The sequence below is a fragment of the Boleophthalmus pectinirostris genome, unplaced genomic scaffold (assembly GCF_026225935.1).
Source record: "Boleophthalmus pectinirostris isolate CB_2022bp ecotype Guang Dong unplaced genomic scaffold, ASM2622593v1 HiC_scaffold_20, whole genome shotgun sequence".
In the NCBI taxonomy this organism is placed as follows: domain Eukaryota; kingdom Metazoa; phylum Chordata; class Actinopteri; order Gobiiformes; family Gobiidae; genus Boleophthalmus; species Boleophthalmus pectinirostris.
In genome coordinates this window covers 1,829,798-1,845,300 of record NW_026571153.1, presented here as the reverse complement: position 1 = coordinate 1,845,300, position 15,503 = coordinate 1,829,798, and the positions used below count along the sequence as shown (strand labels likewise).

The 15,503-nt window shown below is 40.6% G+C and overlaps 1 protein-coding gene across 1 annotated transcript in view; it reads left to right on the top strand.

The window, feature by feature from the left end:
- Positions 1-14,376, top strand: part of dysf (dysferlin, limb girdle muscular dystrophy 2B (autosomal recessive)) — a 103,039-nt gene extending 88,663 nt beyond the window's left edge. The window contains 9 exon segments of the mRNA XM_055156793.1: positions 1,809-1,964; positions 2,446-2,537; positions 5,107-5,277; positions 6,659-6,801; positions 8,726-8,865; positions 8,956-9,044; positions 10,231-10,326; positions 12,281-12,422; positions 14,239-14,376. Coding sequence (XP_055012768.1) covers positions 1,809-1,964; positions 2,446-2,537; positions 5,107-5,277; positions 6,659-6,801; positions 8,726-8,865; positions 8,956-9,044; positions 10,231-10,326; positions 12,281-12,422; positions 14,239-14,376 — 1,167 coding nt within the window.
- The last annotated feature ends 1,127 nt before the right edge of the window (positions 14,377-15,503 follow it).

The following is a 15,503-nucleotide window of genomic DNA, read 5'->3' as shown; positions in this document are numbered from 1 at the left end:
CAAGAAGAAAGACAAGAGATTAATTCAGTTTTACTCGCGAGGAGAACGGGCAGAGAGTGGGCATCAAAACCAACAGTCTCCACACGTTCTGATGACTCAAGGCCGCTCTCCTCCTTTTATTTCATTAGGAGGCCCTAGTTACAGAATGATAATTCTCAAGGGGAAGGGGAAACCAGCAAAGACATAATAAGAAACTGATGAAGCTATGCATAGTACAAACACATAAAACATGATTAACAATCAGGAGGTGCCTTAGGTCAGACACCATCATAACTCTTGCATGTGTGACAGTGGGAGTTGGCTTCATGTGAGGAATCATCTCGAGGTTCACTAGAGCGATAGGACACTGCACACAGTTGTCAAACACACAGAGGTTATTCAACAAGTGACAAGTGATTGGTACATTATAAATCAAAGAATTGTAGTACATAAATGGTTAACTCATAGGCCTAGAATATCACACAAGTATTTAGCAAATATGGGATAATAAAATTATTCTGACAGTGTCCCCGGCCCCCGATTCCTCCAGTGCGCCGCGACTGGCTCTGGGGCGGCCAGGAGGTGTGCTTCTTCTTGGGGCTGTGGGTGCCCGATGTGCTGCTCTCTCCACCCAGGAGGGACGGGCCCCCTGCTCCCAGCACGACTGTCAACTGAGGCAGAGTGTCTTCCACAACTGCGTCATGTCACCAGTGCTGGTTTAGTCTTCTTTTAATCCCGGTTTAGTCTTCTTTTAGTCCTGGTTTTGTCCAGGTTTAGTTTTTTTTAAATCCTGGTTTAGTCTTCTTTTAGTCTTGGTTTAGTCTTCTTTTAGTCCTAGTTTAGTCTTCTTTGAGTCCTGGTTTTGTCTTCTTTTAGTCCTAGTTTAGTCTTCTTTTAGTCCTGGTTTTGTCCAGGTTTAGTCTTTTTTTTAAATCCTGGTTTAGTCTTCTTTTAGTCTTGGTTTAGTCTTCTTTTAGTCCTGGTTTTGTCCTGGTTTAGTCTTCTGTTAGTCCTGGTTTAATTGTTTTTTTAGTCCTGGTTTAGTCTTATTTTAGACCTGGTTTAGTCCTGGTTTAGTCCTGCTCTAGTCCTGGTTTAGACCTGGTTTAGTCTTCTGTTAGTCCTGGTTTAATCGCTTTTTTAGTCCTGGTTTAGTCTTATTTTAGGCCTGGTTTTAGTCCTGGTTTAGTCTTCTTTTAGTCCTGCTTTAGTCTTGGTTTATTCTTCTTTTAGTCCTGCTTTAGTCTTGGTTTATTCTTCTTTTAGTCCTGCTTTAGTCTTGGTTTATTCTTCTTTTAGTCCTGCTTTAGTCCTGGTTTATTCTTCTTTTAGTCCTGCTTTAGTCTGGTTTATTCTTCTTTTAGTCCTGCTTTAGTCTTGGTTTATTCTTCTTTTAGTCCTGCTTTAGTCTTGGTTTATTCTTCTTTTAGTCCTGCTTTAGTCCTGGTTTATTCTTCTTTTAGTCCTGCTTTAGTCTTGGTTTATTCTTCTTTTAGTCCTGCTTTAGTCTTGGTTTATTCTTCTTTTAGTCCTGCTTTAGTCTTGGTTTATTCTTCTTTTAGTCCTGCTTTAGTCTTGGTTTAGTCTTCTTTTAGTCCTGCTTTAGTCTTGGTTTATTCTTCTTTTAGTCCTGCTTTAGTCTTGGTTTATTCTTCTTTTAGTCCTGCTTTAGTCTTGGTTTATTCTTCTTTTAGTCCTGCTTTAGTCTTGGTTTAGTCTTCTTTTAGTCCTGCTCTAGTCCTGGTTTCCTTGCGGGTTCAGCCTCAGTTTAGTTTAGATTTTGATGTGATATTAAACATATTTTTCTTTTGTTTTGTTTTTTCCTCCAGGGCATGTTCAGGATCTACCCTCTGCCCGACGACCCTTCTGCCCCTCTGCCCCCCAGACTCTTCTCCAAACTGCCCCCGAACGGCATCGAGGACTGTGTGGTCCGAGTCTACGTCATCCAGGCCCACGGACTGCAGCCCAAAGACCCCAACGGGAAGGTACGGAAACACGCAACAAGACCCGTTTAGTCCTGGTTTTGTCTTATTTAAGACTGACTTAGTCCTGGTTTAGACCTTGTTTAGTCCTGTTTAGTCCCGGTCTAGTCCTGTCTTAGTCCTGGTTTAGTCCTAGTTTAGACCTGGTTTAGACCTTGTTTATTCCTTGTCTAGTCCTGTTTTAGTCCTGGTTTAGTTTAGTCCTGGTTTAGTCCTGGTTTAGTAGTGGTTTAGTCCAAGTGTATTAACTTGTAGTCCTGGTTTAGTCTTATTTTAGTCTTGGTTATGTCCTGGTTTAGTCCTGGTTTAGACCTGGTTAAATCCTGGTTTATTTGTTATTTAATTCTGGTTCAGTTCATTGATAAATGTTTTTTTCTGTTGAAATGCCCATTTCAACCCTTAAACATATTCTATATTCTCAGTATAAATAAATATAATATATACTCAGATATTCATGTATATGTTTGTGTTTGTGTGAGCTCAGTGTGACCCGTACGTGAAGATCAGTTTGGGGAAGAAAATCATAAACGACCACGACAACTACATCCCCTGCACCCTGGAGCCCGTGTTCGGAAAGTACGTACCGGCCCTTTAAGAACCCAACGTTCTTATTAAAAACTGTATTTGTCTGCTTCATTATCTGCTAATCTTGTCCTAATATACCTTCATATTTATATAGTTTGTGAGTTTGTCATAAAAAGCAAAAGGTTTTTTAAATTTTACAGACAGACCTTCAAATTATGTAATAAAATCAGAACTCCACTCACTGTAATAATAGTGAAATCCTGTTGCTCTGTGTGGCCACTAGAGGTCACTGTTCACTCACCCAGCACCTGAGTCAGACTTGCGTCACTATTTTTACAATTTGAGACTTGATCAAATAGACAGAGACTTGGGACTCGACTCCGGACATGAGGCCTGTGATTTGAGAAGACTTGATGCTTTTTCTAAAAAAAAAAAAAAAAAAATCTGTTTTTATAAAATACATTTTTCTTTACAGTTGATAAATGCGATGCTGAATTTTACAGGAACAAACTGGAACATGTCGCTCCCACTTCTGTTTAGTCCTGGTTTATTCTTCATTTTAATCCTTGTTTAGTCCTGGTTTAGTCCTGGTTTAGTCTTGTTTTAGTCCTGGTTTAGTCCTGGTTTAGTCTTCGTTTAGTCCTTGTTTAGTCCTGGTTTAGTCTTGTTTTAGTCCTGGTTTAGTCCTGGTTTAGTCTTCTTTTAGTCCTTGTTTAGTCCTGGTTTATTCTTCTTTTAGTCCTGGTTTTGTCCTGGTTTATTCTTCTTTTAGTCCTGGTTTAGTCTTCTTTTAGTCCTGGTTTAGTCCTGGTTTATTCTTCTTTTAGTCCTAGTTTAGTCCTGGTTTATTCTTCTTTTAATCCTGGTTTAGTCCTGGTTTAGTTCTGGTTTAGTCCTATTTTAGTCCTGGTTTAGTCTTCTTTTAGTCCTAGTTTAGTCCTGGTTTAGTCTTCTTTTAGTCCTTGTTTAGTCCTGGTTTAGTCTTCTTTTTAGTCTGGTTTTAGTCCTGGTTTATGGTTTAGTCTGGTTTAGTCTGGTTTAGTCTTATTTTAGTCCTTGTTTAGTCCTGGTTTAGTCTTGTTTTAGTCCTGGTTTAGTCCTGGTTTAGTTCTGGTTTAGTCTTATTTTAGTCCTGGTTTAGTCTTCTTTTAGTCCTGGTTTAGTTCTGGTTTAGTCTTCTTTTAGTCCTTGTTTAGTCCTGGTTTAGTCTTGTTTTAGTCCTGGTTTAGTCCTGGTTTAGTCTGGTTTAGTCCTGGTTTAGTCTTCTTTTAGTCCTGTTTAGTCTGTTTAGTCTGTTTAGTCTTAGTTTTTAGTCCTGGTTTAGTTCTGGTTTAGTCCTGGTTTAATCTTCTTTTAATCCTGGTTTAGTCTTCTTTTAGTCCTTGTTTAGTCTTGGTTTAGTCTTCTTTTAATCCTGGTTTAGTTCTGGTTTAGTCTTCTTTTAATCCTGGTTTAGTTCTGGTTTAGTCTTCTTTTAATCCTGGTTTAGTTCTGGTTTAGTCTTCTTTTAGTCCTGGTTTAGTCTTGTTTTAGTCCTGGTTTAGTTCTGGTTTAGTCCTGGTTTAGTCTTATTTTAGTCCTGGTTTAGTCTTCTTTTAGTCCTTGTTTAGTCCTGGTTTAGTCTTGTTTTAGTCCTGGTTTAGTCCTGGTTTAGTTCTGGTTTAGTCTTATTTTAGTCCTGGTTTAGTCTTATTTTAGTCCTTGTTTAGTCCTGGTTTAGTCTTGTTTTAGTCCTGGTTTAGTTCTGGTTTAGTCCTGGTTTAGTCTTCTTTTAGTCCTTGTTTAGTCTTGGTTTTTTCTTCTTTTAATCCTGGTTTAGTTCTGTTTTAGTTTAGTTTTAGTCCTGGTTTAGTCCTGGTTTAGTCTGGTTTAGTCTTCTTTTAGTCCTTGTTTAGTCCTGGTTTAGTCCTGGTTTAGTCTTCTTTTAGTCCTTGTTTAGTCTTGGTTTAGTTTTCTTTTAATCCTGGTTTAGTTCTGGTTTAGTCTTGTTTAGTCCTGGTTTTAGTCCTGTTTAGTCCTTTGTTTAGTTTTTAGTCCTGTTTAGTCTCTTTTAGTCCTGGTTTAGTCCTGGTTTAGTCTTGGTTTAGTTTCTTTTAGTCCTTGTTTAGTCCTGGTTTAGTCTTTCTTTTAATCCTGGTTTAGTTCTGGTTTAGTCTTCTTTTAGTCCTGGTTTAGTTCTGGTTTAGTCTTCTTTTAGTCCTTGTTTAGTCTGGTTTAGTCTTCTTTTAGTCCTTGTTTAGTCTTGTTTAGTCTTCTTTAGTCCTGGTTTAGTCTGGTTTAGTCTTCTTTTAGTCCTGGTTTAGTCCTGGTTTAGTCTTCTTTTAGTCCTTGTTTAGTCTTGGTTTAGTCTTTTAGTCCTTGTTTAGTCCTGGTTTAGTCTTCTTTTAATCCTTGTTTAGTTTGGTTTAGTCTTCTTTTAGTCCTGGTTTAGTCTTGGTTTAGTCTTCTTTTAGTCCTGCTCTAGTCCTGGTTTCCTCGCAGGTACAGTCCCAGTTTAGTCCTGGTTTTGTATTGTGTATAGTATAATGCAAACATCTTCTTGGAGATGAGACCTTCCATCGAAAAAGTTCCATCGCGCACGTTCCAGACCTTTTCCCGATGTCCCGTTTTGTCCGTGCAGGATGTTTGAGCTGAGCTGCTCTCTGCCTCTGGAGAAGGACCTGCGCGTGGCTCTGTACGACCACGACCTCCTCACCAAGGACGAGAAGATCGGAGAAACCGTCATCGACCTGGAGAACCGCTTCCTGTCCAAACACGGCGCCACGTGCGGACTGCCCCAGACCTACTGCACGTGAGTCCGGACTGGGTTTAGACCTGACGCACAACAAAACAGGTCAAAGATGGAGGTGTGAGGCCACGGGGAGTCACTCTTAGCACCTTTTTATGTTTGATTTAGTCCTGGTTGAGTTCCGGTTTAGTCCTGGTCGAGGTTTGGTTTAGTCTTAGTTTAGTTCCAGTTTAGTCCTGGTTTGTTAATGCTTGAATTCCAATACAAGAAATAAGCACCTTAATATGTTTTTTTATTTAGACCTGCTTGATTTCTGATTTAGTCCAGGTTTAGTCCAGGTTTAGTTCCAGTTTAGTCGTGATTTTGTTCTGGATTAGTCCTGGTTGAGTTCCAGTTTAGTCCTGGTGGTTGAGTTCTGGTTTTAATCCAGGTAAACTCTGGTTTAGTCTTGGTTTAGACCAGGCTGAGCTCCATTTTAATCCTGATTTTGTTCTGGCTGAGTTCCAGTTTAGTCCTGGTTTAGTCCTGGTTTAGTAATGAAATAGTCCTGGTTCAGTCCTGGTTCAGTCCTGTTTCAGTCTTGGTTCAAGTCCTGGTTCAGGCCTGGTTTAGTCCTGGTTTAGGTCTTGGTTTAGTTCCAGTTTAGTCGTGATTTTGTTCTGGATTAGTCCTGGTTGAGTTCCAGTTTAGTCCTGGTTTAGTCCTGGTTCAGTCTTGGTTCAGTCCTGGTTTAGTCCTGGTTTAGTCCTGGTTCAGTCCTGGTTTAGTCCTGGTTCAGTCCTGGTTTAGTCCTGGTTTTAGTCCTGGTTTAAGTCCTGGTTCAGTCCTGGCTTAGTCTTGGTTTCAGTCCTGGTTCAGTCCTGGTTCAGTCCTGGTTTAGTCCTTGTTCAGTCCTGGTTTAAGTCCTGGTTTAGTCCTGGTTTAGTCTTGGTTTAGTCCTGGTTCAGTCCTGGTTAGTCCAGTCCTGGTTTAGTCCTGGTTCAGTCCTGGTTTAGTCCTGGTTCAGTCCTGGTTTCAGTCCTGGTTTCAGTCCCGGTTCAGTCCTGGTTTAGTCCTGGTTCAGTCCTGGTTCAGTCTTGGTTCAGTCCTGGTTTAGTCCTGGTTAGTCCTGGTTTAGTTTAGTCTGGTTCAGTCCTGGTTCAGTCCTGTTCAGTCCTGGTTTCAGTCCTGGTTTAGTCCTGGTTTCAGTCCTGGTTCAGTCCTGGTTCCAGTCCTGGTTTAGTCCTGGTTTTCAGTCCTGGTTCAGTCCTGGTTCAGTCCTGGTTCAGTCCTGGTTTCAGTCCTGGTTCAGTCCTTGGGTTTTAGTCCTTGTTCAGTCCCGGTTTAGTCCCGGTTCAGTCCTGGTTTAGTCCTTGTTCAGTCCTGGTTTAGTCCTGGTTCAGTCCTGGTTCAGTCCTGGTTCAGTCCTGGTTCAGTCCTGGTTCCTGGTCCTTGTTGTCCTCAGGTCTGGGGTGAACCGGTGGAGGGGTCAGCTGAGTCCTCGTCAGATCCTGGACAGAGTCTGTGAGCGGAGGAGCATCAGGAGGCCTCAGTACCAGGGACACACGGTCCAGTTCAGAGGAGAACATCTCACCACGGCCGACCTGAGTACGAACAAACGCACACCACGCCTCAAACGTGTCACACAAAACTGGAAACACATTCAAAATCCACTCTTGTGAGCTTTAAAGGTGCACTGTGGAACTTTTCGTGGACGGTCTATTACTGTTTTGTCTTGATTATGTCACAATGGTCAGATCTAGTTTGTGTTTTTAAGGTATTTTTGAGCTACAACACACAGTACATGGGAGATTTGTTTAATGCCCTACTGTGGAACATTCCAGGCAAAAGTGGACCCTCCTTAGATGTTACACGGTGCACCTTTAAGTCGTGTTCTAATGTCGTTCCCTCGTCAAAAACAGACCTGGAGGTTTGTTTGAGTAACTTTTTATTATGGTGGTGTGTGGGATTATCTGTTCATCTCCCGCTCGGATTTCGGATGTGACGTCATGTTCGCACTTCAAGCGTTTTATTATGTTTCGCTTGTCCGAATTAGAGAAAAACGTGCACACGCCAACACCGACCGCCGCAACGCTGACTGCCGCAACACCGACCGCCGCAACACCGACCGCTGCAACCGACTGCCGCAACACCAACACCGCGCAACACACCGCAACACCGACCGCCGCAACACAACTACAGCGACACCTACAGCCGCAACATCGACTACTGCAACACCAACTACCGCAACACCGACTACAACACCGACCCCTGCAATACTGACCACCATAACATCGACCACCACAACCCCGTCTGTCGCGACACCAACGGCCGCGACACCGACAGCCATAACACCGACCACCGCAACACTGACCACAGCGACACAACTACGGCGACACCTACAGCTGCAACCCCGACTGCCACAACACCGACTGCCGCAGCAACATCGACTACTGCAACACCAATTACCGTAACACCGACTACAACACCGACCGCCGCAACACTGACCCCTGCAATACTGACCACCACCACCGACTGCCGCAACACTGACTGCCTTCAACACGATCACCACAACACCGACCACCACAACCCCAACTGTTGCGACACCGACGGCCGCGACACCGACGGCCGCGACACCGACTGCCACAACACCTACTGCCGCAGCAACATCGACTACCGCAACCCCGACTACAACACCGTCCACCGCAACATCGACTGCCGCAACACCAACCATTGCAACACCGTCCACCGCAACATTGACTACCGCAACACCAACCATTGCAACACCACCCACACGTCCACACGCAACATTGACTACTGCAACACCGTCCACCGCAACCCACCCACACAACACCGTCCACCGCAAACCCAACCATTGCAACACCATCCACCGCAACACCGTCCACCGCAACACCGTCCACCGCAACATTGACTACCGCAACACCAACCATTGCAACACCGACCACCACAACACCGTGCACCACAACATCAACTACAACACCGACCACCGTAACACCAACACCGACCACCAAAGCCTCCAAACACAATGAAAACATTTCATACTTAAAAGTGACACTCGATTCTATCTCGGAATCCTGGCTCGGCCTCCTCTGAGTTCTTCCGAGTTCCGCCGTCAGGGGAAAAGGGGCGTGTCAGTGCTTGTCTCTAGGCAACGTCCTCTGACCTCCGAGACGGATGGATAATCGAACGCACCGTGAGTCCGTGTACGTCTCCAAAGCTCAAAGACCAAATGATTCTAGTGGACGTGTATGGAGGTTTAAAACACGTCTCGTATGACCATTTGATGACATCACAAGGTGGAACGGAGTTGGAACAGAGAAAAATATCCAGGGTTTGTTAAACATGTGCGAATGAAACAAAACGCAACTCCAGGTCTGTTTGTGATGAGGAAACGACATTAGAACAGAGATCAGAAAATAGCTTTATACCACGTTCGATTGCTTAAACATTCAGGGAAGAATGAATCACGTGTCTAATTCTTTTTCTTTTTCCTTTTTTGTGTGTTTAAAAGAGGAGAGTAAACAGTCCAACCCTCACCTGGGCCCCGTGGAGGAGAGACTGGCCCTGCTCTGCCTCAGACGCCTGGGACTGGTGCCCGAACACGTGGAGACCAGGAAGCTGTACAGCCCCCTGCAGCCGGACATCGAGCAGGTAACGCGCTTCAGCCTCCCTCCCCGTGTTCTGATTGGTCCGTGATCAGAGGTCCCCGCGTGCTGATTGGCTGTTGTGGCTGTCCGTCAGGGTCGTCTGATGATGTGGGTGGATGTTTTCCCGAAGTCTCTGGGACCCCCGGGACCCCCTTTCAACGTCACCCCGCGGAAAGCCAAGAAGTAAGGAGACGGTGTTGAGCGTTGACCTGGAGTTGTTGTTTTGTTTCATTCACATGTGTTTAAAGGCGCATTGTGTAACTTTTCTGTCTGGAATGTTCCACAGTGTGACTTTAAACAGCTCTACTTTAGATTTTTATTTTGTTTATATAAATGTAGAAAGTAAAAAAAAAAAAAAAAACTTTTCATTATGTATTTTCCAAACTCAGCCTAAATAATCCGTGTGTCGTTCGTTCATTCGTTTTTCAAAATAAAACCAAAAATAAGAAAAAAAAAAAAAAATGTCTTCATTATTTGTCTCCAAAACTAAAATGAAAAAAAAAAATAAAAAATAAAAAGATAACGATGAATTTTTTCAGTTTTTGATTTTGTGTTTAAATGAAAAATGGAAAAAACAGATAACAGACTGAACCAGGACTAAACCAGGTCCGGGACCAGACCAGAACAAGACCAGGATTGAGACCAGGACTTAGACCAGGCCCAGACCAGGACTGAGACCAGGATTTAGACCAGGATTGAGGCTGGAACCAGATCGAGACCAGACCAGGACCAGACCGTGATTGAAACGGGTACAAGACCGGGACCAGACCAGGACTGAGACCAAGACTTAAACCGGGACCAGCACCGGGACTGAGACCAGAATTGAGACCAGGACTGAGACCAGGATTGAGACCGGGACCAGACCGAGACCAGACCAGGATCAGACTGTGATTGAAACAAGAACAAGACCGGGACCAGACCAGAACTGAGACCAGGATCCTGAGACCAAGATCAGACCAGGACTGAGACCGGGATCAGACCAGGACCAGACCAGGACTGAAGCCGGGACAAGACCAAGACTGAGGCCGGGACCAGACCAGGACCAGACCGTGATTGAAACCGGGACCAGACCAGGACTGAGACTGGAACCAGACCAGGACTGAAAATGGTTTAGTCCTGTTTTAGTCCTGGTTCAGTCCTGGTTCAGTCCGGCATCTCAAGTCACGTAAATGTTTTTTCCATTTTTCATTTAAACACAAAATCGAAAACTGAAAAAATAAATCATCGTCTTTTTTTTTTTGGAGACAAATAATGAAGAAAATTGTTGTTTTTTCATTTTCTTATTTTTGGTTTTATTTTGAAAAACAAATGAACGAACGACACACAGATTCTAAATACTGAAGTGGGTTTTTTTGGTGTTCGTTTCCAGGTTTTTCCTTCGTTGTATCATCTGGAACACTCAGGACGTGATCTTAGACGACGTCAGCCTCTCCGGAGAGAAGATGAGCGATATTTACGTGAAAGGGTGAGGCCCAAACTGCAGAACGAAGACGGGACTTCAGCTCAGAACGGTGACACCTTTTTTAAGAAAGTTTAGACATACGAGGTTTGTTGGTTGTGTTGTTTTTTACTCCTGGACTAAGAACATTTACTGAAATCAAATAAATAATCCATGTATAAATAATTTAGTAGTAGTATTAGTAGTTGTTGTTGTAGTTGTAGTTATAGTTGTAGGTGTTGTAGTAGTAGTAGTAGTTGTAGTAGCTGTTGTTGTAGTAGTAGTTTTAGTTGTAGTAGTTTTAGTAGTTGTTGTTGTTGTAGGTGTAGTTGTTGCTAGTAGTAGTAGTAGTAGTAGTTGTAGTTGTAGTAGTAGTAGTAGTAGTAGTTGTAGTAAGTAGTAGTTGTCACAGTTAGTAGTTAGTTAGTAGTAGTAGTATTGTAGTTTAGTAGTAGTAGTTGTTTGTAGTTAGTAGTAGTAGTTGTAGTAGTAGTGTAGTAGTTGTAGTAGTAGTAGTTGTTGTAGTTCTAGCAGTAGTTGTAGTAGCAGTAGTAGTAGTAGTAGTAGTTAGTTGTTGTAGTTGTTGTAGTAGTAGTAGTAGTAAGTTGTAGTAGTTGTTGTAGTTGTAGTAGTAATAGTTAGTAGTAGTAGTAGTTGTTGTAGTAGTAGTAGTAGTAGTAGTAGTACTAGTAATATAGTAGTAGTAGTAGTAATAGTAGTAGTTGTAGTAGTAGTAGTAGTAATAGTAAGTAAGTAGTAGTAGTAGTAATATTAATAATAGTAGTAATAGAAGTAGTTGTTGTAGTTGTGGTAGTAGTAATGGTAGTAATAGCAGTAGTAGTTGTAGTAGTTGTAGTAGTAGTAGTAGTAGTAGTAGTAGTAATAGTAATAATAGTAGTAGTAATAGTAATAATAGTAGAAGTAGTAATAGTAATAGTAGTAGTAGTAGTTGTAGTAGTTGTAGTAGTAGTAGTAGTAGTAGTAGTAGTAGTAGTAGTAGTAATAGTAAGTAGTAGTAAGTAGTAGTAGTAGTAAAGTAGTAGTAGTAGTAATAGTAGTAGTAGTAGTAGTTGTTGTAGTTGTTGTAGTAGTAGTAGTAGTAGTAATAGTAGTAGTAGTAAGTAGTAGTAGTAATAGTAGTAGTAGTAGTTGTTGTAGTTAGTTGTAGTAGTAGTAGTAGTAGTAGTAGTAATAGTAGTAGTTGTTGTAGTAGTTGTTAGTAGTAGTAGTAGTAGTAGTAGTAGTAGTAATAGTAGTAGTTGTTGTAGTTGTTGTAGTAGTAGTAGTAGTAGTAGTAATAGTAGTAGTTGTTGTAGTTGTTGTAGTAGTAGTAGTAGTAGTAGTAATAGTAGTAGTAATAGTAGTAGTTGTTGTAGTTGTTGTAGTAGTAGTAGCAGTAGTAAGTAATAGTAGTAGTTGTTGTAGTTGTTGTAGTAGTAGTAGTAGTAGTAGTAGTAATAGTAGTAGTTAGTTGTAGTAGTAGTAGCAGTAGTAGTAATAGTAGTAGTTAGTAGTAGTTGTAGTAGTAGTAGTAGTAGTATTAGTAGTAGTAGTAGTAATAGTAGTAGTTGTAGTTGTTGTAGTAGTAATAGTAGTAGTAATAGTAGTAGTAGTAGTAGTAATAGTAGTAGTAATAGTAGTAGTAGTAGTAGTAGTAGTAGTAGTAATAGTAGTAGTTGTTGTTGTAGTAGTAATAGTAGTAGTAATAGTAGTAGTTGTTGTCTTTCTTCGAGGTCACTTCCACTAACGTTAGCAACAGGTTTGATTGACAGCGTTGCTGAGTTGCTCCTGATTGGCTCGTTGGTTGCTATGATATAATATGATAATTCCAAATACGGACACGGGCTCCAGATTAACTCCCGTCCTCGATGAGCTTCATTTGACTGGAGCCGTACGTCCTGCTCACACTGACTCGTGTTTCTCTCTCTGTTTATTTGGATTTTATTTATTTTTTTTTTTTGTGTGTGTTTGTGTTCTGCAGGTGGCTGGACGGACACGAGCAGAACAAGCAGAAGACAGACGTGCACTATCGCTCGCTCGGGGGGGAGGGAAACTTCAACTTCAGATTCGTGTTTCCGTTTCACTACCTCCCGGCCGAGCAGCTCTGCGTCGTCGACAGGAAGGTACGACATGACGCACGATTTAAAAAAATATACAATAAAAACTACTACTGCTCTTAAATTCTGACTTTATGATCATTAAATATGATTCAAATATTAAAATAAATACTTTTAGAATCAACAATAAAAAAAATGCAAGAGTCCTGGACTGTGAGCAAGTTGAGTTTCAGCAGTCGCAGTAGTAGTAGTAGTAGTAGTAGTAGTAGTAGTAGTAGTAGTAGCAGCAGTAGTTATAAAAGTAGTTATAAAATAAGTAGTAGTCATAGTAGTTATAAAAGGAGTAGTAGTAGTTGTAGTAAATATTAAAGTAGTTATAAAAGTGGTAGTAGTAGTTGTTGTTGTTATAAAAGAAATAACAGTAGTAATAGTTATAAAAAAGTAGTAGTAATAGTAGTTTTAAAAGTAAGTATAAAAGAAGCTGTAGTAGTAGTAGTTATAAAAGAGGTGGTAGTAGTAGCATTTATAAAAGTAGTAATAAAAGAAGTAGTAGTAGTAGTTACAAATGTAGCTATAAAAGAAATAGTAGTTTTAAAAGGTAGTTATCAAAGAAGTAGTAGTAGTAGTAGTACTAGTTATAAAAGTGGTAATAAAAGAAGTAGAAGTTGTAGAAGTTACAAATGTTGTTATAAAAGAAACAGTAGTAGTAGTAGTAGTAGTAGTAGTAGTAGTAGTAGTAGTTATAAAAGTAGTTATAAAATAAGTAGTAGTCATAGTAGTTATAAAAGGAGTAGTAGTAGTTGTAGTAAATATTAAAGTAGTTATAAAAGTGGTAGTGGTAGTAGTAGTAGTTATCATAAAATAAGTAGTAGTAGTTATAAAAGTAGTAATAAAAGAAGTAGAAGTTGTAGTAGTTATAAAAGTAGTTATAAAAGAAATAATAGTAGTAGTAGTAGTTTTAAAAGTAGTAGTAGTAGTAGTTGTTGTTGTTGTTATAAAAGAAGTAACAGTAGTAATAGTTATAAAAAAGTAGTAGTAATAGTAGTTTTAAAAGTAAGTATAAAAGAAGCTGTAGTAGTAGTAGTTATAAAAGAGGTGGTAGTAGTAGCATTTATAAAAGTAGTAATAAAAGAAGTAGTAGTAGTAGTTACAAATGTAGTTATAAAAGAAATAGTAGTTTTAAAAGTAGTTATCAAAGAAGTAGTAGTAGTAGTAGTACTAGTTATAAAAGTGGTAATAAAAGAAGTAGAAGTTGTAGAAGTTACAAATGTTGTTATAAAAGAAACAGTAGTAGTAGTAGTAGTAGTAGTAATAGTAGTATAGTAGTAGTAGTAGTAGTAGTAGTAGTAGTTATAAAAGTAGTAGCAGTCCGGGCTTTGTCCCGGTTTAGCCCTGGTTTTGTTCTGGTTTAGTTCTGGTCTAGTCGTGGCTTAATCCTGGTTTAGTTTTGGTTTAGTCCTGGTTTAGTTTTGGTTTAGTCCTGGTTTAGTCCTGGTTTAGTTTTGGTTTAGTCCTGGTTTAGTTTTGGTTTAGTCCTGGTTTAGTTTCCTGGTTTAGTCCTGGTTTAGTCCTGGTTTAGTCCTGGTTTAGTCCTGGTTTAGTCCTGGTTTAGTCCTGGTTTAGTTTTGGTTTAGTTTTGGTTTAGTCCTGGTTTAGTCCTGGTTTAGTTTGGTTTAGTCCTGGTTTAGTTTTGGTTTAGTCCTGGTTTAGTTTTGGTTTAGTCCTGGTTTAGTCCTGGTTTAGTTCTGGTTTAGTCCTGGTTTAGTTTTGGTTTAGTCCTGGTTTAGTCCTGGTTTAGTCCTGGTTTAGTCCTGGTTCAGACCTAGTTTTCATACTGACTCCTCTTCTTCCTTGTGTTTTTCTTCCTTTGTGTTTTTTACAGGAGTATTTCTGGAGTTTGGACAAATCCGAGACTAAAATTCCTCCAAAACTCACCATCCAGATCTGGGACAACGACAAATTCTCCTTTGACGACTATTTGGGTAAAGAAAGTCTCACCTCTGTTGCATTTTCAGTTTGATGGTCTTATACCGCGCAAAAGTGACTCTCCAAAACTCCAAATTCTCTGTTCTGTTGTAATGTCATGAAGCAGTAGTTGGCTCTGCTTTAGCTCTGGTTTAGTCCTGGTTTAGACCTGGTTTAGTCCTGGTTTAGACCTGGTTTAGTCCTGGTTTAGTCCTGGTTTAGTCCTGGTTTAGTCCTGGTTTAGACCCGGTTTAGTCCTGGTTTAGTCCTGGTTTAGTTCTGGTTTAGTCCTGGTTTAGTCCTAGTTTAGTCCTGGTTTAGACCTGTTTTAGTCGTAGTTTAGTCCTGGTTTAGTCCTAGTTTAGCACTGGTTTAGTCCTGGTTTACTTCTGGTTTAGCCCTGGTTTAGACTCGGTTTAGTCCTGGTTTAGACCTGGTTTAGTCCTAGTTTAGACCTGGTTTAGTCCTGGTTTAGACCTGGTTTAGTCCTGGTTTAGACCTGTTTTAGTCCTGGTTTAGACCTGTTTTAGTCGTGGTTTAGTCCTAGTTTAGACCTGTTTTAGTCCTGGTTTAGACCTGTTTTAGTCCTGGTTTAGTCCTAGTTTAGACCTGTTTAGTCCTGGTTTAGACCTGTTTTAGTCCTGGTTTAGTTTAGTCCTGTTTTTAGTTTAGACCTGTTTTAGTCCTGGTTTAGACCTGTTTAGTTTAGTCCTGTTTTAGTCCTGGTTTACCTAGTTTTACCTGTTTTAGTCCTGGTTTAGACCTGTTTTACCTGGTGGTTTAGTCCTGGTTTAGTGTTTTAGTCCTGGTTTAGACCTGTTTTAGTCTAGTTTAGACCTGTTTTTAGTCCTGTTTTTTTTCCTGTTTTAGTCCCTAGTTTAGACCTGTTTTAGTCCTGTTTAGTCCTTTTTAGTCCTGGTTTAGACCTGTTTTAGTCCTGGTTTAGCGCTGTTTAGTCCTGGTTTAGACCTGGTTTAGACCTGTTTTAGTCCTGGTTTAGACTGGTTTAGTTTCCTGGTTTAGTCCTGGTTTAGTCCTGGTTTAGTCCTGGTTTAGTCCTGGTTTAGTCCTGGTTTAGTCCTAGTTTAGCCCTGGTTTAGTCCTGGTTTAGTCCTGGTTTAGTTCTGGTTTAGTCCTGGTTTAGTCCTAGTTTAGCCCTGGTTTAGTCCTGGTTTAGACCTG